The sequence below is a fragment of the Lichenostomus cassidix genome, chromosome 2 (assembly GCF_008360975.1).
Source record: "Lichenostomus cassidix isolate B80296 chromosome 2, HeHo_3.0, whole genome shotgun sequence".
NCBI classification, from domain to species: Eukaryota; Metazoa; Chordata; class Aves; order Passeriformes; family Meliphagidae; genus Lichenostomus; species Lichenostomus cassidix.
The window spans coordinates 51107433-51132770 of record NC_139482.1 but is presented as its reverse complement, the minus strand read 5'-3'; the positions used below and the strand labels follow the sequence as shown (position 1 = coordinate 51132770).

The 25338-nt window shown below is 37.9% G+C and overlaps 1 protein-coding gene across 6 annotated transcripts in view; it reads right to left on the bottom strand.

Annotated features, from left to right (window-relative positions):
- Positions 1–25338, bottom strand: part of TPK1 (thiamin pyrophosphokinase 1) — a 301751-nt gene that overhangs the window by 144631 nt on the left and 131782 nt on the right. For all 6 annotated transcript variants that reach the window (XM_085051533.1, XM_085051531.1, XM_085051528.1 and 3 more), the window contains one exon: positions 17111–17183. In XM_085051533.1, coding sequence (XP_084907659.1) covers positions 17111–17183 — 73 coding nt within the window. The remainder of the gene's footprint in view (positions 1–17110; positions 17184–25338) is intronic.

Sequence of the window (25338 nt, the reverse complement as noted above, 5' to 3'; positions counted from 1 at the left end):
GCAGTGATCCCTCCAAGACAGCTCTGTGGAGAATTGTTCCAGACACCTTTGCGTCATTCTCAGGGTCAGGAGCACACTGGGTCATGCTGCAGAGGCATTCAGGTCAATCAGGATAAATACATCCCAGGGGACACTTGGTCAGGGTGGCCTCAAAGTTGGAACAGGAGTCTGTGCTGGCAGCAGAGGCTGGGAACAAGAGGATACAGGTGGAAAGACAAGGCATGGTAGTGTCTTTGAGGGAATTTAACCATAAGCACTGCAACCTTCAGTTCAAACAGAAATCAGATACATCAAACAGACTCGATTCTTGAACCAGCATGGCAAGGAAACTTTATATTTGATTGGGTATAAATAAAAAGAAAAAAAAGGTAAAAATCAAGATGTCTTTCATTGTCTCTCTTATCCTCCTTACAACTCTATAAGCAAGTCCTGTCTTAGTTAAGGAAAATCAATTCCCTCTTTTTGCACTGTATTTCTACAGTGGCAAAAAGTTAACATAAATCATAAATAGCATTAAAATGTCAGTCATAACTACAAGCTTGTAACCCACTCCATAACCACAAACTGAACATTTGATGTAGAAGCTGCTTGATAAAGAAGGACACAAGAGAGCAGATAAAAATCTGCATCTCTTTACACCAAAGATGCATCTCTACTTAATTTTGAGTACAGTCCTCTCAGGATACTTATCCAGACTAATCAGATTAACGTATCAGTGGACTGTCCTGTATGATGGATTGTCTGAATTTCTCAGCTAACATTTGCATGAAATGTGGTGGTTGGTTTGTCTGGAGGTCAAACTGGAGAGTTGATCTGAAAATTTTGTTTGTACTTCCTGTAGTTCAAAGGCACAACTGTTTGAAGCTCCTCTGAAAAGCACACATTCACTATCAATACATGCCCTTGTGGAACTCTCCCTCTAGAGAGGAACTTTTTATTTTGGACTCTCCAGAGGCCTATCTGATTTGGGGGAAAAAATCCTGAAACAGTATTAGTGGCAACAATCAACTTAATATGCCAATACTGAAGAAGGAATGTTGGTATTAAGATGCAAATTTGGCCCATTCTCATCCCATATTTTTAAACAAGATTTAGTCTATCAATTGTCAAATTTACCAATAAAGTCATTAAAATGAAATACAAGCTCTTTCCACAACAGATGCAAATCACATCAGGTCACATTAAACTGGCTATTAAAAACATGCAGAAGAAAAATAACCCAATGATTGTAAAATCCAGTTTTCCTTCTAGACTATTTATTATTGCAGATTAAACAGGTTTAAAAAGGAAGCAAACAAAACAATCACCTGTGCTATTTACATTTAATGATTAGAATTACAACTTGAAAACCATATGCCTGGATTCTTTCTTCAGAGTCAAGCTGGTTTCACCAAGGTCACAGAAGCATCTAAACTGATCATCCAAAAAAGAAAACAAAAAATTGTCCTCTAAAAGAAAAGCTTTTTCTCAGTAGATACTCATGATGAGCTCAATCCAGAAAACATTTTTGTTGTTATTCTTAATGACACATTTACCTTTCCAGACAACTCTGTCTAAATATGCTTCCAGTCAGTTTATTAATTTTATGTATCTTTTTATTCTTTTAGAAAATGGTGAATGATGCCTCTCAGTTTTTGGAGTTTTTGCCTTTTTTTTTTTTTTTTTTAAACAAGCTGCTTTCAGATGGAAACTGGAATCAAAATAAAATGCACACAACCACTACTTACCATTTTTAAAAGCAGTTAATGATTTTCTTAAAATCTAGGACAGGCAGGAGTCCTGTCTCATCAAATTTAATCCACTGCCATGACTGGAAGCATGTCATGATATACTTCTCACAAACTTACTAGCATCCATTTGAAACCACTTCTGCCTCAACTACAATCTCTGGATAATAGCACACTTACAGTTTGCAGCTTGATTTTATTTGAACGGATCTTAAATGAAGACTTCTTTTTATCTTCTCCCTCATGTTTAGCCCTTTATATATTTATTTTACTTTCATTTCATTTGGCTAAACAATACAAGCCCTTCTAGCTTTTTCTTACAAAGCAGACTGTTGAGTCCCCTGCTCATTTTAGCAGGTATTTTTGAGCCTGTTTCAGGCTCAGGTTCATGTGTTTTGGAGACAGGTTTTCAGAGATGCATGCAGTGTCCCAGGGATGGCATAAAACCTTCTACAGTGGCCCTGAGAGAGATTCTGCTGCTGCCTGTGAAGCCTTTCTTCATCAGGGGATCACCTCTGCTCCTGCTGCTGTCATCCCGCGAAATGACACATCCCCAGCATCACTAAGACTGAATCTTCTCCCACACGTGATCGTGAGCCTGAGCTCAGTGTGAAAAGTGCATATTGAGTCTCCTGACCCAGCTTTCATGTTCAAAGTAGAATGGTAACAGAAGGTCGAGCATGTTTATTGTCCAGTGTATAGCTGCACCTTCTGACAACAGCGATTTTCACTTCCATGCACTTCTCACTAGCCAGTGTGCTTTTCCCCAACTTCCACTCTTGTCCTCTTTCCCAAAACTTTAGCAGGTTTTGTTTTGCCATGGAGTGTTATCTTCAATAACCATGCTGTCCTCATGGATCAGTTTGACTTAATCTTTTTGCATTTTCTAGGTAAGTAAAGTACCCATTGCTACATGTGGAGTTGACAGAAGAGAGCTCTAATTCACCCCTGTTTTTGCTCATCATCCCTCCTTCCTCTTCACACTCACTCTTAGTTTCCTTTCAGAGTTCACATGGTTATATTTTAACTCTCTTGTCTCACACTTTTTGTTTACCAACCAGTTCCAGGTAGAAGTTTTTAAGACAAAAGGGGTGAAAATTTGCCTTCTTTTCATTTAATGTACAAGCTCCTACACAGATGGGTTTCTGTTCTCAATTTCTCAAAGCATTTCCCTTTTGAAATACAATTACGTAAGGTTTATAAATAACCCCCCAAAACTGAAGTATAGTACAGCTATCACAGAATCCCTGTTCGTCTGCGCAGTTCACAAGTCAACTTCTGATCATTCTATCAAAAAATTACTTTGGCTCCCAAATGTACCAGAAATGTTTTACTGTCTACAAGAAAAACTCTGAAAATACCACATCGTCTCATTTCTTCAAAGACTTTATGTTGAAATATTATCTGCCATCCACCAGTCAGGTATACCTGGGTTTTCCCATTTAAATAGCATTTTTTCCCTCATGCCCAAAAATATGAGTACAAATCAGCTGACCTTATTTTTAGTTCATCATAAACATACAAAGTAATTTCACATTAACTTTCTTTTCTTTTTAATAACATAATATCTCTATTTAATTCTTGCCTTCACCTTTGCCATATTTCCAGTAAAGATGTAAAAATCTATCTGCATACCAATAATTGGTTTAGTACTTCTATTTTGCTGCCAACTTTCTTGTACAATAGTCAACAAAGCATTTCAGTTACTCCTTGCTGACTCCATCCAATTTTCTAGCTGGGTTACAAATGTTGACCAACTACCACTGCAATCCACATATTATTGTACTTCCCTCTGTTCCATGCTCTAGCCCCCGATTTGTGTCTTTACCCTTTACTAAATAAAGCAATTTTATATGCTACAGAGACATAAATATGCTACAGAGACACAAATAAGCTTATCTAACCACATTTTGCATTTAAAAATTAACTGATTTACTGGATAAACTCAGTAGCTAATGTTGATCACTTCTCATTACCAAGCCCTTCTGTACTTTACCATCACTGCATAACTCATTTTTATTCATACACTGAAAGAAAAAAATAAACCATTTAACTTTTTTTCTAATCTAAGCATTGAACTGTAGTCAAATGGCTACAATAAAATAATAATAATAAAAATCTTTGACTCTACAGTAACCTCCAATCAAAAGCTTCTTTAGCTTACTCTAGATTCAAATGCTGGACTAGTAAGGTGGCCAGTTCTGTCTGCTCCCCTTAACTTTCAGCAGTTCATATTTTAAAAAGCTTTTCAATTTACTTTGTATGATTTTGAACCAAACTGAGATATTTATTAAGGAAGTGCCACATTATTCATTTCAATTAGGTCTACTTTTCAAGAGAAATGTATGAATTTAGTGAAATATAAAACCTGTTGGCTTATCTTTCAAATCAGATTTGTTTGTTTTAAATTTGTTATAGTATTACAAAAGGTAGTAGCTAAATATTTATTAACTGCTGAAAAGTAGATAGATGACACTGTATGTTTCTAAATCAGATATTCACACAAGTGTCTGACAAGCAGACATCAAAAACTGTCTTATCTGCCAACACAGCCACTGGAAGAGGTCTCCTGTCTCATCATACTTGTTGCCTGCAGTCCTAGTTAACTACATCCTAAACACCCTTCCACTGAATCATCAAATACCGACGTTGGGCTCCCTACAGTCAGGAATATAATTTGGGGTTGAAATGTCTGGGATTTCATAGCCTCATCAATATAATTTTCAGGGATGGGAGCCATTTAGAAAGCATGTCTGTGTACTGTTCCACTCATTATTACACAAATACATTCAACGAATGCATTTTTGCAATTTCAAAGTCTGGCTCTCCTGTCATGCTTGAATTCAGATATTTGGTCCAACTATAATGCTCTTACTTTGTCCATAGCTCAGACAAAATTCTCAGCAAGAAACGCTCACGAGCCATTATTTTAAACTAGTGAATCACTGGAAGAAATGAGGAAAAAAATAAGATAGGAGAGTGGGATGGCTTGCAGTGAGAAGAAATAAACAATCTATTAACAGATAACAGGATTGGAAGGCATTGGACCTTACAGTACCTTTTGTGCAACTTCTTTAGAAGTGAGTTTAACTAAAAGAGAGGCAGTGTAAACACCAGTAATATGATTTGAGGACAGCTCATCTTAACAAATTTTTCCAGAATTTATCAAACCATATCAGATTTACCCTCACCTTTCAAAGTATCTTGAGTTTGCTACTAAAAGTACATCACATAAGTGATAAATAGTTCTCCCTAAGAGTCCTTAAACTTTTCATACTATTTCATTCCCAAATCTAACCACTCCACCACACTTACATCCTGCCACAGGGAATCCTGTGCTATCCCAAAGCATCTATAAGCTGTCAACCCAGACTTAGCGTTTTCACATTATATAGAACCAACTTCAAGACGAACTTGTCAAAAAATGTCAAATGCAATTATTCTCTCTTTCTCATATCACTTTCATTGTCTACCCACAAATCTACTCAAACTTCAGGTCTGCAAGGCTTTCAGATGCAGCACTGACACATCAAAACATTCCACAGGGCTATCCTGTATTCTGTACAGAAGGGCACAACCACTGGAGAATCACTGACTTTTACTATTTGCACCATGTAATCTATTTTTCTGTACAAAATCCTGAAAGCCTCACCATTTGTCATAAATGTCTTAAATAATTTGTCTTAAATCAGCTGAAAAGTTTGCAAATGTATCAATTACTTCCTTTTATTGACTCTAAGAGATGAACTGAGATCTTACCATGGCTTTTGGCCTCCCTGCATATAGCTGGCTTGGGGAGGACCCATCCTGAAAATCCTGTCACAATCAGAGAACTGCCATCAACTTGGATGGGGACAGCACTTCACCCCAGGACACTGCTGCATGGCATTACACTTTATTTGGAAGCCTGGTGCCAAGGACTACAACAAACACTTCATCACAAACTGCAGTCAATTGGAACTAACCAGTTATTTTTTTATGAAAAAGTGTTCAAAAAGAATTTCCAGTGATGCAAAAAGGTTGTTTTGCGTTTAAGGCACTGAAAGTCTGAAGGTTCACAGCTAGAAGGGTGCTCTTCTACAGAAGGGGAGCAAAGCAGAAAGAAACCGAATCTGGCCACAACCTGCTATTTGCACTTCAGGACATGTGAAAGTCCATAGAAATGGTAAAATTGGAGGGAAGGGCTGTCTCTTTTGGCTGGATTGTTTCTAACTGTTCCTGGATTGTGGGAATGGCTCCTTGGCAGACACTGCGTACAGTCCAGGGCTGCAGACCACACCCAGGGCAGTACACTGAGGGTGGCACAAGGCATGAAGCATATAGAAACTCAGTAAATAAAAGAAAGGCATGTGCTTGAATCCATAACTGCCTGGGGAGAGGAGGAGTTGGCTTGTCCAAACACTCAACAAATTACAAAATATAATCGAAAACTTCTCCCCACTCTTGTCCAAGATCAAGTGAAACATATTTTTAATCTGGAATATGTGTGAGTTGATTCCACTGTTGTTGAGAAGAATGTTCCCTGCCCCTCAGACAACACCACACTTGCTCAAGGTCAGGTGGGATCAGAGCTGTTTTGGAATTGCAATGGAGCTTCTAAGATAGAAAAACACTTAAAGGATTGTCAGACCTTCTCAACCCTCTCTCTTGTTTAATCTTATGAGTGGGAGAACAAAATGGAAGTTGAACTGTGGTATTCACAATTTCCTCCTCCCATATGGCCCACATCTAGCCTGGGATGAGCTCAAGATATCAAGAACATAAACTTATTGACGAAAAGATTTTTTGAATCATTCTAGAGACCTTCCCCACATTTAGCTGTGAAAGCAACAGTTGGTGCCAGATCAGATATGTTAGGTATTCATGAATACATTTATTTGCTCCAAAAACCTGCAAAGGATACATAACATGCTCCGATGCTTGAATGTGCTCCACTAGGAAACATACCTTAAAGTTCAAAAGACCGTTAAATGGTTAACTGAGTTCAGGTAATGTTAACTAGCAACTTATGGTGAATTGCCAATTCCTTGCTTGAAGGGTTATTATCAATGAACCACAAAGTAAATGCATACGGAATTAGCTGTTTCAATTGGGTTTACAATTGTTTGGACACATTATACATCACAGCAGGAGCTGCTGCAGAATTTGGACAAAATAGTCTTAACACCTGTAAATTTACTGTAAATAAATTCAAACTTCCATTGTAGTTTGCTACATTTTTAGCTCCTTGTATGATTTTTTATTCTTCACCAGATGAATCTCCCGTCAAAGGTTAGTCAAGGATGGAATAAACATATTTAAACTCCTATTTTAACTTCAAGCAAAAAGATTTGAAAACAAACAAAAAAAAAAAATCCACCAAAACCAACCACCCTGCACTCCTTCCTAATAAACTGAAAATCTTACTTTTAGATTAGGAAAATATGGTGTCCATGTGTGTGAGCTTATTTTATCCCAATCACTTCTTCACAACTGCAAAAAAGTGACAGCAGATTTGATTTGCTGATGTGTCTGGGAAATTTTTCTATTTCTATCCAGTTCTCTTTCCTGCTTTCTGTTCCTACCTTTATTTTTCTCTCTTAAAATGCTTACTTTGTTCTAACATTTTAAAGAGTCTCTGCTTTTTTTCTGACTTTCCATTCCTCCTTTTCCTCTCCCTAACATTTCATTTTTCTGTCTTAGCTCATTTCATCACATAGGGGACTGCTTCCATTTCTAATTGTACCTCCAAATGTATTTCACTATGGAAATTTTATTATGTTTTTACTCAAAGACCATCATAGCTTCTTCAACTGAAGGGAATCCAACAACACACCAGAATGCAAACTAACTTAGTCTTAAGACTGGCCAGATTTCAGCTGATCTTCCTGCACATCAGCTTATCAAAGCTTCATCCAAGACCTCTTTGCTGGACTCTACTGAGCACTCAAGGAAGACAGCAGAATTGAAACAGGAAAACAGAGCTTCAAATGCTTGCTGATGACAGGGAAAACAGCAAGGGTCCAAAATTATATTACAGTTAGAAAAATAAAAGGAGAAGGTATCAAGAAAGGTAAGTATGAGCAATACTCCAATTTGCAGAAATTTTCCTGCCTGGCTGTAATTAAAGCTGCCAAGAGTGGAATTCTTTCATTCCCCTTCACCCCCTGTAATGATATTTCTCTGCCACTAATATCTTCTTTCAAAAATTGCCTCTGAATTAAATTTCTTCCTGGTATATGTGAATGCAACTTTTACCATCTTGCAGTATTTCTGAGTGCAGCTATAAAAAGAAACCGCGTATTTTGCATGTTCTTGATCAACTCAGAATTCAATTAGTAAAAACAGCTATCTGTGCTCCAGAAGCTCCACTTGAATTTTTCTGTTGGTCTCTACCTCTGTCTTTGTTTATAAATAACCTTACACTTCCATGAATTGGTGAACTACACAGGCAAGTTCAAATTTGGCAGCTTTAGCTCATTCTTTGTTTCACTGTAAAGCTGCAAAAGGATTTAACTTCTCTAACTTGGACAATACATATAATTTTCTCTCTTTTCCATTTGGCAGCTGATAGAGCACTCATCTATCAGTGTGAACACAAACAGAGCAAATCCAACCTTATTCCATCTGGACTGTCATGCTTGAGGTTTTGTAACCGTATTTCTGTAAGTGAAGTATAGGCACCACAAGGACAACTTTATGGTAAGTTAAGACACGCTATCCCTGCATCATGCATCCCAGTTTATTGTGCCTTTTTAAGTTCATAGTTGTGTCAAAGATGAAGAAGCAAAGGTTATGGTGGCCTTGATGAATCTGCCTCTGGAGTCTGAAGGTGAGGGATAATGATCCTGAGTAGTCCACACATTCCTTTTAAAGCAAGGGAACAGGCTCCCCAACACGGTCTAGTACAGGTCCTTGAAAGCATATCAGAAGCATTCCTCCTCCTCCTCCTCCTCCTGTCCTCCAGCCCACCTGCAAACCTTCTTGCTTCAAAATGAGCAGTAGATTCCATCTTTTCACTCTGCTTCTGAAGTGAGAGCTGACTGCTCTTTAACAAGATGCACAATAGAATCATTTGCACAGACTGACAAGCTGCCTCTTAAAATACTTAAAAATGGTAACATCAGGAATTTGGGGATTTCTGTTCTTGGTTAATGATCAGGTTTGTGTACCTGTTGCTAGCTAGACTTGTGCATTGGCTGGCTCATGAATTGCCACACAACAGAATCAAGGTCATGCAGTGGTCGATCTTGCAGAGCTGTCCACTCAAGTTACACCACCAGGCGCTGAGGCACCTGAGGAGTCTTGAGGGCTGGATGAGGTTTAACTTGTGGTGACTCTGTAAGTTGCTCCCAAGACCCTCTGGAATTGGACTCATGAATATGGGCCCAAGTGGTGTCTGGCTGGCTCCCTATGTTGCCTCCCTCCTCCCCCCTATATGGTTGCTTTCTAGAATCTTCCACATTGTTCTGCATTTGAGTTGTCCCCCATTGGTTCAGTCTAATGTCCCTCCCTCCTCTAAGCTGAGTTCAGTGGTTAAAGGTTCTGTATGTTTTCCTTTCCTGCAATCCTATTGGCCTGCGTGCCAAACTCCTCCCCTTCATGTGCCCCACATAACCCCCTGCACAGCCTGGTTCGAGGCTCTCTCGTCGATGCTTCCAGCTTGCCACTCTCCTCCTGTCACCTTCCTTCCTTTGCTACAATAAACCCTCTGGAATCCTCACTTGAGAGCCTGCATCTCTGTGTTCCTCGCGCCTGCGCCTCTCTTCGCCACGCTTCCCCGGGAAGCTCTATGCTGCCTGCCTGGTGAGCAAAGACAGGGTTCTGTGAACCCAGGGATTGCCACAGTGTCATAAATCCCACAGGGCATTTGGGCTGAACTTGAGTTTGCAGCAACATCTGATGAGCCATGGGGTTGTGGGGTCTGCAGTTTTGTTGGTATCTGTTCTAATTAGGAGTCCATCGGCAATGGCACTGAGCCCCATGCTCCAGGAACAATTTTCTCTTAAATTCTCTAAAAAAAAAAGGATGTATAAATCCCATTTACATCTAAAAGGACCTATAATCTGAGTCTTCAGCCTCTAGCACCATATCAAAATTGTCTCTTTTGTGTGAAGAGGCTTAATCACAAAATAACTGTTCAATTTCCTTCTCCAGATTAAGCTGTCATTGTTTAAAATACCCTTTTTTTCTTCCTTGCACTGGAAATGAAGGTAATGCAATGCATTTCTATTTTTTAAACTTTTCTGTTATTTTCTCCATCACAGGCTGACAGATCAGAGTAATGACTTCTTTCAGAGATTAACACCAGATTAAATTTTTTAAAACTCTTGGAAGTAACTCAACTGTCTAATACAATATAGATTCTACCCTTTCCCTTCCTCGGGCCATAACCAATGGAAGGGAGAAATAAATCTCATACTGCAACATAATATTAGACTGAAATTGGATGCAAGACTAAAATACCACCAACATAATTTTTGTTATATGGTGCACTGTTTTCTTGCATATTCTACTGTCAAGCAGTTGAACTTCAGCTAAAGCACTTGTTAGAAGAAAGCAAGCAACTCATAACCTGAAAATTGTCATTTCAAACCTAAGCAAAAGAAAGACAAACCACCTCTAATAAAAGTTTGATCTCTTGATTTCTTTATATTGTCTCCAAAAGCTAAATTACAAGCAGCAAAATAGTGAAAAGGAAAATAGAGTAATACCTTTTTTAAGGAATGAGAATTTGGCCAAATTCAATTCTCAAACCTCCTGGGTAAATTACAGACTGACTCAGGCCCTAATAAACATTTGTAGTAGCTCTCAATGACCTCAAAACTCTCAGTATCTCAATGATATTACATTGATCTTACAACAGAAGTAGGACTTAGCTGTTTCTTCAGGTTCTAAAGGAGTGATGTGCAACTCAGATAAGAGGAACACACACTACTTAGAATGATGCAGGCCTGCATAACTGAATTTGATTTGTGCTTTCCCTGCCCCCTCCTTCCAAATCTCATCTGCATTTAAACAGATACTGTTTTCTGTAAGCTGCTACCTTAGTGAAAGCAAAAAGAGTGATCTAGAACTGAACAGAGAATTTTTGGGAATTGTTTTTCAAAGGCACATAAAGAACAGCACAATGCAAGCCCAGAGTTCTGAAATCTTTTGTTTTAAGGAAGACTCTTTTCAACAGGAGCTTCCAGACATTTTACATATATTAACTCAGCAGGACATAAAACATCTGTACAGGCTGTACATAATTTTAGGCTGTACATTGATTGGCATATGCCATATTCCACTGGCTTAGCTGTGCACACATCCCTACATACCTATGGGAATGCTAGTTACGAGGCACAGCCATTCCAACACAATCAGTACGGCAGTGAAAAGGGGGTTAACGTATGTTTATCCACTCTTTATCACAATACAAGAATTCAGGATACAAATATAACTACCAAAAAGTAAAGCTCAAAGCCAAAAAAAATCCAAAAGACAGATTTTTCTTCACTGTAAACACTTAAAGTAGGGAACACATTGCCAAGGGTTTTATTTTGTGGACACTTCCGTTCTCATCTAGGGAGTTTGAAGAAAAGGGAGTAGACTAATTTTGTGGAAAATTAAATCAATCTATGAAGCTATTAAACACAAAGATACCTCTTCTGACTTAGGAAATCTTTAGGCCATACATTAAAGGGCGATGAAAAAGTGTATCAAAGAAGCCCCACTGTGCATATTTTTGCTTTCAAAAGTATTCTGTACCGGCCCAGCTGAATGAACCTTTGATCTGACCTAGTGTGACTGTCTGTCATGTTCACGTTTACAAAAGTGCCACCAAGCACAGAATCTCTTACAAATTTCTGACATATCTGGAACATTTTGATATTATTACTTTCATTTAGCATGAATAAGAAATCCACATAACCAGATGCACCTAGACAAGTCACTTGGAAAGACAATCTTGACAAGACCTCTGACATACTACTCAAGAATGAGCCATTTGTGAAAGCTCCTGGTGAATAATTACATGACTAAGGCATACAGAAAGCTTCCAGTCTAAAATCCTAAATTGCATATACAGACATATACAGTTTGAACTATTATTAGCAGGACCATCCCAGCCTTACAAATAATTTCGACTTGATGAACCTCTATCTATATTAAGACACTGAAGCTCTTTCAATAAATGTACATCAGTAGAAACAAAACCTGTAACTCGGGTCTAAATCCAGGTGGCACTAGGCACCCTCAACACATTAGACACCGAATTGAGGTGGTCATAGCACTTTTTGTACTTGTCAAAGACATCTTCAACCGGACATATTAAACAAGAGATTGCTTGAAAGCTTAAGTAGTGAATGTCAAGCAGAAGTAGCCAATCCAACAGCAGGACTGAATTGTTTCAGATCCACCTGCACAAGTTTTACAGCTCCCTCTGAAACCTTAAAACATTTCACAAAAGAATCAGACCCTAAAATGAACCATGTTTTTCTTACAAAACTGTTTCAGTCTAACAAGAATGCTGTAAATGAGTCAAGCATTTTAATATCTGAAGTCCCATCCTATACTGAAAATTAGTATTAGAAAAAATTATAACATTTGGGGATAAAAGATAAAATAGTCACAGAAAAGCTCAATGGTTTTCTATGTTTTAAATTGTAGTAATATAGCTGAGGAAAATCAATTAACATTGTGATTTCATAAAATTATTTAAAAGTTTGGCCTTGGAAAGCAAGCAGGGAACATGGCCTAAAACATGCAGTTTATCAAGAAAGCGTAGAAGTAAAAGAGACATAAAAACACTACATCAGTGTTACAAATACATTTAGTAAATCTAATTATAGGTGCATCATCACAGAACAAAAATACAATACCCACACCCTACCTATTAAATATTTTTATAGCCTTGAAAACCATTAAATACTAGAAATGAAAACAGGAAAGAGAAAGTGCTACAGCTGCTGAACTGCCTGCAAAAATAAGTGGCTCTATGGGAATTAAAAAGAAAAGAGAATAGGAAAAGAAGTGGATTTGTAAATAAGTTCACAGCATTTAATTACAGATCTGAAGTAGAGCCTACTAAGTCTACAGCAGCCTTTCAAGGCAGATGAAATTTGCTTAGCAGAGAAACCAAACTGGATTTTTAATAAATAGCACAGTCTGGATTTCAAAGGGCATTGGATTCAACCTTCTGCTTCTAGGTCTAAGTACAGATTCGGTGTAATTTTAGATAATGTCTTTGGACTTAAGACTTCAGAAACAGAACCTTGTTTGAGGCATAACAATACAAATGGCTGCTTTAACTTCAAAGCAGTGTTTAAAAGGTTTCAATAATAGAAACGTTCAGCTAAAGCAAGAAAAAGATGAAACTGCAATGACAGAAATATCACCACAAATCCTCCCTGCTTTGTGCAGTGTCATTTCTAATGCGCTTCAGACTGTACAGAGAAAGAATGCCAGTGCACCTATTATGGGATCATACAAGCATGCATATTTATCATGAAAGTACAAAAACTCTTCTCAATATCTGGCCTAACAATGACAGAAAATACACAGAATAAAGAATACTAAATAGCTATTCTTTATCCTTCATTTATAGTGCAATATGATTTTCATTTATAGTGCAATATGATTTTAAAAAGAAATTTTAAACATGACATTTCATTTCCAATTGTGTAGTTTTATCCAGTTTTAATATTATTTAACTGTAAGAAATGAGAGAAATAATCTCTAATATTTGAATAAATTTTAATAGAAGACTACAAGTACATCCTAGACAAGCCAATGAGGCAAAACTAAGACCACAGAAAATAAAAAGTGAAGTTGAATAACCTCTGACACACACTTACTTATTCTCTCCCAAAAGGAATGCCTAACTCCATGCTTACACATCCCACTCACAAGTCTGTTACACAGTTACTTTCCAAACAGAACTTTTGCCTTTAGATGTCTTCACTATGGCATAATACACCTAACAGAGACAAAATGGATTTATGTGCTTCATGCTTATGAACTTTATTTAAATAAGGTTCTCCAAAACAATGGTGATTGTCCTCCTAAAGGGAAAATGGAAACACTTGTCTTGTAATCCTTGCGCAAATAAAAACACTAGAGCAACTGGCTCAAAGATATCCCTTTCAGAAAAACCCTTTGGCTTCAGGAATCTGTATGTCTTATTTCCTGTAGTGACATATATCTGTTCTTGCTTTCATCACTTAAACGAGGTAGAAAACCTTCCGAGTCCAGGAGTATCATCCTGACATGAAGCTGGTGTGACAAAGAGTCAGGCGGTAACACTGTCATGATGCTGATACGACTGCTCACAGGCAAAGCTTCCCACCCCCTAATCAGCTTCACACACTGAGTTTAATACACCTCACTACTCACCCAGCACTACACTAGGCTGTCTTTGACACAAACACTTGCATATGATTATGTTTTATAACTCAACAATTAACAACCATAAGCTTTACTGTGAAAAAGTAATTCTTCTTAAGCAGTGGCATGGTATCTTCAGATAGGTAAAAGAAGTCACAATGCATTAATTTCTGCCAAAACAGGTAGCTTTTGTAAAATAATAAAAACAATTTATAAAAGAGAATACTTGAAACAATACAGTAATGTTATCTAATGATAGTGGCTTAACTTGTCTCTGGGTGTAATCTGCACATGAGTAAGGAAGGATGGTATGGAAGCTACTCTAACTCCCAGCATGATGCTTCCCTAAAGTCAATGGTGCTACACTGATCTACTCACCTGAAGTTCCCTCACAGCCTGTTTTAAGCAGCCCTAATATATTTTGGGTCATGAACACATACAGCAATTCTAAAAGACAGTGCCTTTGCAATTGCCTGAACTATAGAGAGTGCTTTAATGAACAAGATACTTTACAAGAGAAGAAACATATACCTCTCTCCAATTTCTATTTTACTACGTTTTTTGCTCAAGATCTCCTTAGACACTCATATGTATTTGCCATTCTGATTTTTTCACTATGGAAAATTAATTTTAAAATAAAAAAAAACCTACTGTGTACACCCAAACTTAAAACTCTAAAGTCTATCTGCATTTTCCTCAGTCTTGTATGAAGATCCCATGCAAGGATACTGAAGTCTAGATTATGCTGTTCATTACACCTTTACAACCCTGATGAATTACTGCTTCCTTTACAGCTTATCAGCCCAGCCCTTTCACAGATGTATTAACTCTATATGAAGCAGAATGGTTCACTATGTGTTCACAGAGGAGATGTAAGCTATGTATCCCCAGTAAGCTGCAACTGACCTAACAAAAGGGATGCTGTTTATATAAGCCTTAATTGCAGAATCACAGAGTGGTTTGGCCTGGAAGAGACCTAAAAGGATATCCAGCTAGTTCCACCCCCCTGTCATGGGCAGGGACACTTTCCACTAGACCAGGATGCTCAAAGCCCCATCCAGCCTGTCCCTGAGCACATCCAGGGTGGGACAACCACAACTTCTCTGGGCAAACTGTTCCAGTGTGTCATCACCCTCAGAGTAAAGAAATTCTTCCTAATATCTAATCTAAACCTGCTGTCTATCAGTTCAAAGCCATTCCCCACTGTCCTGTCTCTACATGCTCTTGTAAAAAGTCTCTCTCCATCTTTCTTGTAGGTTCCCTTCAGGTACTGGAAGGCTGCAATTAGGTCACCCCAAAGTAATTAGGTCACCCTTCTCTTCTCCAGGCTGGACAATCCAAATGCTCTCAGCCTTCCATCATAGGAGATCCCTCCACCCCACTAACCATCTTGGTGGCCTCCTCTGGACTCACTCCAGCAGGTCACTGTTGTTCCTGTGCTGGGGACCCCAGAACTGGATTCAGCACTCCAGGTGGGATCTCACCAGAGCAGAGCAGAGGGGCAGAATTCCCTCCCTGCCCTGCTGGCCACGCTGCTTTGGATGCAGCCCAGGACACGTTTGGCTCTCTGGGCTGTGAGTGCACATTGCTGGGTCATGTCCAACATCTGATCCACCAGCACCCCAAGGGCCTTCTCTCTAGGGCTGCTCTCCATCTGTTCATTCCCCAGCCTGTGCTAATACTGGGGCTTGCCCATGTCTATGCCAAACAGAGTAGTGCATTTTGCAGTTTCCCCTTTTTCAGACTCACAGAGTCACTGAAGAAGCTGAATTGGAAGGGACCCACAAGGATCAGCAAGTCCAACTCCCAGCCCTGCAAAGCATCATCCCCAAAAGTCGCACTACGTGCTCAAGAATATTGTCCAAACACTACCTGAACTCATTTACTCATGGATCATTAACTTCTAGTCTGCAGTGAATAGCATTAATCCAAAGCTTTTTATTTTATTTTCACTTTCCAAGCTGTAATTGAAAGATTCCTGAGCATTTTTCTTGAGTGATTTTCCTAGAGATGAGCAGCCATAACACTCTTCTCCATTCTAAAAAACAGGGTAGAATATGGAAATAAAAAAGCCACAGTGCCCAGAGAGAGACTAAAACCCAGCTCTACACACTCAGCCCTCCCCTCACAGTTTGAAACCTTTTGTTCTAACCATTTGATCCCAAGTCTATCAGGGAAGATTTTAGGCAAATTTCATTCTCATACATGAATTAGCAGCAGACTAAGTCAACTACCTCACAAGGATCAAACACTTACTCCTCTTGCAAGTGCATCCTGCTGGCCTATCGAGGCTGACTCTGAATTTCCAGAAACCTGCTATCAAGATGCCAAGTTAAAGAACTGTGCTTATCACAAAAGCCTAAACAGGCAGGCAGGTGAAGTGTTAAATACCTGTCGAGTAAAGGCAGAACTTTGAGCCCTAACACCTAAGAAAAGTGAGTTTACATTTATGCTGCTCACTGGAAATAAATTAACACAGGCAGGAATTTATGCAATAACTCATTAAGGAGGGCACTCCACTGGTGTAGCAGAAGTAGTTCACTGTAATTCAATGCTTCAGTGGGTGAGGAGAGAGACAGATTTTTCCATCTGCAGCTTTCCTCTAAAAATTCATATTATACAAATATGATACACAGAGAAAATCTCTCTAGAAAGTCTGTAAGTACCAGCCAGGTGGCAATCATGGTAAGTTAATCTTTATTTTTCTGTATCTCACCAAGCAAAAGAAGCCACAGTCTTTTCAGGAAGTTTTATCATAGTTTCTAGTTGCTGTAATCTCTATCAACATATGATCTATTTCCCCACCTGATGCTATGAAAAGTCACCCTGTGCAGGGCTCAGACAGTACCACACCTCCCACGTTTACTGTAAGTATTAGTACAGTGCCACAAAGAACAACTTCTGAGCTTCTCAGGTGCTTCACAGCTGAAGCCTCAAAGAAAGCAATGGAGCCAGAATTACTTAATGACCATGGGAGCACTAATGGCTTGGATCTTACAATGCTCTATCACACAAAAACTCAAAGGGATTTAATTTACCTTGACCTTGTAGTACTCCTTGACTTCAGGCTGAATGGAATCAAAATCACCACTGATGTAATCAGGCAAGAAGCTGAAAGGAAAGCAATGAGCAGTGAAATTAAAAATTAATCCATCTTACTATATTTATTTTCTCAAGAGTACTAAGAGGAACAAGCATTAATCTTCTAAAAGGAATATGAGTTCCTTAAAAGCATTTTAAAACAAGAGTTGATGTGAGGTGATACAAAATAAGGTAACAGATGTAAAACTGGTAAACCTACTGTCCCTTTACTGAGGGAGCTATGCATTGCTTAGATGCTTATATATCTCTCTAGGTCAGTAAGACTTGCACTTGCCTGGTCCTAGAAGGACAACTCTCAAATGTCTTTCAAATGTATCACTCAATCAGCAAAGTGTTTGAAATAGCATATCTGAGTGCTGTACATCAAGCCTCAGAGGATATCATTTGTCAAAGATGATGATGCTTCTTGGACAGCTGGTATGCCATAAATGTTTCAAGGATTTGTATTTTCGTTGTTAGTGATGTCATCTCATTTCTACTCTTCTTGATTATTAAAAAACTCCCAAAATATGGAGGCCAAATGCTTAATGATTTTTAACTCACATGAACTTAATTTCAACTCCTAACCATCATTCATACAGTAAGATTGCTGCAAAGCACATGGAAATAATTTTGTAATATTTATCTCATCTTGCCACGTGTAGCTTTTTAACTGCTGAATGCTTAAAAATATTTATTGTATAAATTGTTATCAAATCCATAATGAAACTTCCACTGTGCTGCAGCAAGAGCAGTTCAAAAATATATTTTGAAAAATACCACATAATCCAAAAAACAACACAGAAATACAGCTTTCCACCTTGCACAATTTCTTGAGTTTTAAGCAGCAGCTGACAGGTGAGAGTGTTTCCACTGTTTCAACAGATAAGGCTGCACTGAGTTTTGAAAGTAAAGCTGGGATTTTGATTAACTCCAAGGCTACCATGTTTTACAAGGGATATGAGAGTTCATCAGCAAATTAGTTTCCAGCCCAAACTGAGTTTCAAGAAGTTGAGCAAATAACATTAGGAGATGATTTTAGAAGAATGCTGCAGGATCCAGAAACTATCCGAATCAGTAAAACTTACAAAAATCTCATGTTCTGTTTCTGTGCAAAGATTTCAAAAGAGACATATGGTCACTGGCCACCATTTTCTTTGAAAACTGAAAGCTGCTTCAGCAGAAGCTGGTGAGTACAATTGCTGTGAGTTAGGTCATGTGCAACTACGGCATTTCAAATTCACTGGTCTCTGCTATTACTCAGGTGCTTATAAAAGGATATGTTCTAAAAATAATCCCTCCAGAAGTGATGGTCCCACACTCGCAGTGGGAGGAAGGCCCATCCCTTCTGCACTGGGTTTTACTAAGGACACAGGAATCAAGTAGGTTGCTCTGTTTCATATGACTCCATCACTATGGTCCAAAACCAGCAAAAACTAAACAGAAAATTAGGTTTGCTCCTTCATTGTAAAACTGACCTTTTCAATGTACAAAAAATACCACATTTTCAAAAGTTAAATTTTAAATCACTGGCTTTTTACCTTTCCATGAGTTTACCAATGAAATATTTACTGAATACAACAAGCCTAAAAACCTGCAAGTATTGTCTTTATTTTCTAATTATTTGTTCCTGATTTAAACAGAGCCATTAAAAGTAAACTCACTCTAGGCATTTCAGTGGTGGCCCTGAATGCAAGCCCTGGAGGTGTTCCAGCAGGCTGGACAGTAAGAATGGCAGCCAGTTGTCATGGAAAGCCAACTTAGTATGACATAGACATCTACTGTGATGAAAAAGCTGTTTATCTTACTGAAATGCCATACATAAATCTAAAAGTGTCTTTATTTTCCCCTCTACAGCAGCTACAGACCACAGTACTTTTAAATAATCAACTATTTCTCCTGAATGCTTCAAGAGACATAAGTGGGAGTAGAATTAGCAAAAAAAAATGTATCTTCTAAGAATCAAGTGCTCCTTCACAGCTTTTGTTCTCATCCAAAGTAAAACAATTTCCAATCAAAAAACTAGCTGAAGTTGTATTTGAATTTTCTCAAGCAGAAGAAATAAGTATTTCCATAGCACCTCCCATGGGCTCGGCTGGGGCTCCTTCCTGCACTTCCTGACATGTCCCCTCTCTATGTCCATTTTCAAAATACCCTTTCTACGTCATTCACTTGGAGCAACCACAAAACCAGAAATGACTAAAGAGAATAAGGAATTGTGGCTGGGAACTTCAAAATTTCAAGACGTCGAGGCCTCGCATTAATGATTATGAAGAGAAGAATTCTTTCTTCTCTTCTCCTTCCTTTTTAGAAACACACAAAACAAGGAAAGTTCAGAAAGTCATGCCTGATGAATTAAAAAAAATACAAACAACTAGTAAATCACAATGCCACCATCTGCCTCACAGACATTAAAAATATGTCTGCTTTATCTTCAGAGGGTGGATGGCTACTCTTTTTATCTCATTGACTATGCAAACCAACAAAAGCAAGGCAACGTTTAGTATAGACTAAAAGGCTGCATTTGACAGAGTCCTTTTTTGAGTTGTGTGGAAAAAATTGCCTGATCCAGGTGAGCAGATTTGAGTCAAGACTCTTCTCCAATTAACACAAGTGAACGAGGGTCATTGTGTGAAGAGTTCTCCTTGACTGACTAACCTCAGAGATTAGCACAGATACAGAAACATGGGAAATAGTTGAGATAGAGGTAGATCAAAAAAACCTTCATACTAAAGTAACTCAAGAATATTTTTGATGTAATAATTGGTTTTCACTTGTTTGCTTTCATATAGTTTTGTATTTACACCTGAGCATAGACTAGTGCAGGAGAGCAAGCTCAGGAGAATCACACATCAAGCTTACTTCTCTGTGAGTGGAAGAAATGATGTTAGGAAAAAAGTAACAAGAAAGGCCTCTCCATAAAGTTAAAACAGCTGCCTTTATTTAACGTACAGATTAAAACCAGGTATTATATTAGTCTAACCCATGTTTTCCTGCCCTCTGAACTCTAATTCATGAATAATTCTTATTCTAATGCATAACGGTATTAAAGATGACATATTTCAGTGACATATCTGACACACATCCTTTAGTGAAGGAGTTTAACTTTTTGTCCATGATGGCAAAATATGTCTTTAATTCCTTTTCAAAGTGCAATTTAAAATTTTAATTTCTAAACAGTCCAGATGATGCAGTCTACTGCATTTCAGAACCATGTTTTATCGGTCTCATTAGCTATTAATTATCACTATGCATGTAAGGTCATGACCAGCTCAGCTGGCTTGATTCTCTGCTGCTTTATATTGACATTTATCAGGAATGAGCCAAGTCCTTAATTCTAATGGGACTGAAAGTATAAAATTCATGTGAGATCAGCCTTGTCTACTAAGTCTTTTCTAGAGCTGTCAAGAAGCATAACACCAGGCACTGGGCAACAAAAAAAAGCTTCAGTGGTTTGGGCCAACTGGAGTTTTTCTTACTCTTTCCAATTTTTTTCCATTTTTCTGTCTGTTGAGGGGTTTATTTTGTTTGGATTTGTGTTGTTGCTTTTTGTTGTTGTTTGGAGTTGCCTTTTTTTTTTCATCAGGGTATTTTAGAATCATACTGCATCCATCTAAAATGAGTAATGAGTCAGGAGGGCCAGGATTACTTTCAGATAAGGACCCAAAGGCACTTCCATACCAGACTGCTTATCTTCTATCTATGTAACTTTAAAAAAAAAAAACCAAAAAAAACCCCAAAAAACCACTATGGTTCCAATATGAAACCTTGAAAGGTTTAGGTAGTTTATCAAGAAAAAACCCCACTATTTCTCAGCAGTTTTGAGATGGATCCCAGCTAGAGGATTTATACAAATTGGATAAAGGCTGAATGTTGACTGAACAGTTTTATGAACTCCCAGGATGCTGGGCAGGAAAGCAGGGGAAAAAAGAGAGATATTCCAGCAAGTTTGACATAGTTTCAGGATACCCCAACAAATTTATAGTCATCAGTACCATAAAGCAGCAATTGATTCTTATTATAGACAGATTACAAAATAAATAGAAGCTATTTAAACTCTGAGGTTCTTATGCTAAACAAGCACAACTGTGCCTTTTGCCTTCAAGTAATACAACTAATAGACACATCAGTATTGTTTTTAAATATTCTACACCAATGAACAGGGTGTTAAATTTAAAACATTAGAATAGTTGGTACTTTAGTCACTCACTTTAAGAATTCAGTGTGAAGTGTTAAATATGTCTTTTCACAGTTATGAAAAAGAAAAATACCCACACAAACCCATCACACTAGCAGTTTATACTAAAAAACCCATGTTGCCTCCTTAAATAAAATGCTCAGGCATAACTGCTCAGTTCTATCATTAATTCAAAGTTACAGTTTCCTAGTACTATTGACTTTTCCTGTGATGCAGCTCCTTTAGCACATAATTGCGTGCAATTAACCTTTTTTAAACAAATGTTAACATCAGAGACATGAACATTTAAAGGCAGTATCTGGATACCCTTTGGTTCCTTCAGATACAGCACAGAAAATAATCCCAAGCAGACAAATCATGTGTGTCCCAGCTGTTTCATCTGAGGACACAGAGTAGTTTCCCTATGTTTTTCCTTCACTTCTAAAAATAAACTACAAAATGGGTGCCTTTTGCCCTGCACTAATAGGCACACACAAGCTATATCCTCATGGGAAAAAATGCTGCAGACTGAACATGAAGCAAAGTCAGCTTTGACTTTTGTATGCATCTAGTATTTGGGAACACAGAAGATAAAACTCTCCACCACCACTCCAGGATAAGTATTAAAGTCACAGTTTAACAAAGAAATCCCATCAAGCAAAAATTAATGCTCCCAACTCTGCATTTGCTAACTGTTAAGGTGCACTTTCAGCTTGCCCTCCTGATGTCTTGACAAGAAGAGTAAGTGAGGGCTGTTCTCATCAGAAAGGTGTTAAGCCTGTTTAAATCTGTCAAAAGTATACTATTATCTGCTGTGAAGATCAAAGTGCCTTTTTAACTCTCAGAGACATGTATGGCACAAGGAGATGTCTTTTATATATTGTCTTAGAGCAGCATATTCAGATGCCCCAACTAGCTGTAGAGAGGTGAGCTCCTGGGTAAAGGAGAAATGTCAGATAGTGAGATATACTCAGAGTTAATGTCTATTCAATCTATAAATACCTTTACGCATTACCTGCAAGGTTACCACAAGAAAGGGTCACACCTGCAGCTCAGAAGCCAAACACTAAAATACTAATACAATTAATGAATTCAAACTGACCATAGAAAAGAATTTTATTTTGATCCATCTTGAACAGATGCCACAAATGATTCCATAATTTATTATTATCATGAGGCCTTTAAAAAACAGCTAAACCCCAGTCCTTAGCTTCTCCATCCTCTAATTCCCAATCAAGACTCTTCTGAAATCAGTAAGCTTACTTTTCCCCTCACTGCTATTTCAATCCCCAAAGCCTCCCTTATCACTATACAATATTTGTATTATTTGTCACTGACAATGGTGTGCTAGTTCTGTATAAATTTGGAGAGAAACAACATCAACAAAAAAAACACCAGCAATTTCCCATGCCTTCTTCAAAGACCTTAATAAACCCTAATGTTCATTATGTAATTGCTTACACAAAACAATTCCCAAAGAGCATTTTGAACATTACAATAAATCCAGATGTGATTTAATAAGACTTAAGGAAAAAAAAAAAAAGGGAGGGGGGTATAATGACAGCACTGTAAACACCAATTTAACAAAGAAACCAAGCATATGCATACATCAAGCTATACACAGATAACCTGAATTCTTTGCACAGACTGTTAGCAAATCTGCATATTACAGTGAGATAGTTCTGTGGTTAAAAGTACTTGGAATATTTGACAACTTTGAAAAACAACCTATTTTTTCCTTACTTTTAAAAGAGATTAGTGTTAAAGAGCCTATAAGTATTATTTCATTTGCAAACCCTACAATTTAAAGAAAAAGATAAAAGTGTGTGAAGATATGAAGGCAATAATGCATTCATTTATGCTTGTCTGGTATGCAGTGTCACCTTGCAAATAATAAAGAATATCTAAAATAAATTGAAAAACATATTACCTTCAGCTCAAACTGCTATGCAAAGCACACATCAGGGGGACATCTTCTGCAGGGGAGAGCCAACTTTCTCCCATTATCATTACAAATATGAAGAAGCTTACACCCTGCCTCAAAACCTTATCCATCAGTGACAAAGATGAGCATTAATTATAGCTACAACTGTTGCATTTTTCTTTTTAATAGTCAGTATTTGAAACTTTTCTCCAGTTGCAATCTATACAGTACAATATAAAGTCATGCTCCAAGACTTAATAAGTGCTCCCTTGTTTTCCATGGTTCCGTGGTTTTCCATCCTCCTGTGTTCAGGTAAGTGTATACACTTTACTAATAGACTGAAGTATTTCTTAAAATAAAAGATATCTGATTGCAATATATGATCTTAGAGCAAATTTAAGGGGAAGCTATTCAGTACAACTCAGCATTGCACAGGCTGAAGCACCATGCCTTGCTGTTGGATCCTTGGCAAAAGGAATTTAAAGAAAGGGAGCTGAGCTGTGAGTTTTTGTCCTTGCACAGGGCAGCATGTTAACTCAGTGGCAGAAAACGCTCCAGTGCCTCAGCATGAGTCACCCATAAGCACACGATTTTGAATGCTAGCAAGGCATAAATACTTATCTGGAAGTGCCAGACCCCAGTCTTCTAGGACCCAAAGCCAGAGGAAAGGGAGGAGAAGAGAAGCACTGTAGCCTATGACAGGTGAGGTTATCTGACTCACTGAGAAGATAGAGGCTGACAAGACACCCAAAACAGTTTTCCCTCTTCTTCATGTTGAAGCAACAGATGACAGAATTTGCTCAAAAATCTGAGGTAAATCAGCCATTACATTAAAGAAATATAAATTGTTTATTAACATTTTATACTACGTGTGAAGAATTAGAGGGATGTGATCTAAAATGTGGTAAACTTAGAGCAGTCACAAATGACACAAGCAGATTCAGAAACCAACCTCAAAAAGGTGGCACTAGAAGATACAGCAGGCTCAGGGCTTCATGGAGTGATATCCAAGTTGAATTTTGCTGCTACAAGGTGACAGACTTTTCCAAGACAAGATAAACAATTTCTCTTCTTTCCCACAAGAGCTAGAAACACACATATTATATATTTCTGCCGAATCAGACAGTTACTAACAATGCCTACAGCATGGCTTGAAAACTCAACTCAGAATTTTAAAAGTCAGTTTTAATGGGTAGTATTTAAATTCTAGGTATCCTTTCTGTGAACTTTCACACCACTAAAACCATTTAAAAATCAAGTACAATCAAAGAGTAAGAAGTTACATATGAAATATGTTTGCTGGGATTTCCTTGCTTCCGTAACTTTATTTACTCTCAACTGAGTACTTTCAGTACCTGCCACGAGTTTAGGATCTGTTTACATATTTACAAAACCAGGGAAGAACACCTCTGCAGGGGGTGGGTTGAGCTTGAAGAATATTTGCTTCTTCAGGGCTAGAAACTGAAGTAAGTAGCTTGCAGTGGAAATCCTTTAGAGCCCTTTCTACACAATGACTCATGAGTACAATGAGAAGAGATTTATCCCCTCACTGAGGAACTTGTTGCAAGCAGACAAAAGGAAATCTTCAGGTTTTCAAAAGTCTTTATTATGCTTCTCCTGTTTGGGCCTGCATTTTCTCTTCTGATTTTTATCATTTTATACATTGATTTTCTGTTTTATGGCCAGAAAAGAGACATGTCTACACTTAGCTATGAGAACCAGCCATAAAAAGTGAATTATAATATAAAAATTTATTTTAAAAACACCTATACAGAAGACAGGAAAAAACCAGTACATCTGGTTACAACACAACTATTGAAAGGCTTAGTTGATTTTCTACAGTTATTGAGCACGTTTCCTGTCCTGGGCTCTGATTGCCTGTAGAGCAGCTACTGAGCAACCCTCTGAACCATTTTTACTTTTGGTGAAGATGTGCTTGAGTACTTAAACATATTAATAAAAATCCTTCAAGTTTTGAACCCTTACACTGATAAGGTATATAATATTTTGCAGAGAAACTATGCATTGAGAATCCTGAAAACACTCAGACTACAGAGAGGAACAAAACGTATCACTTAATGTTT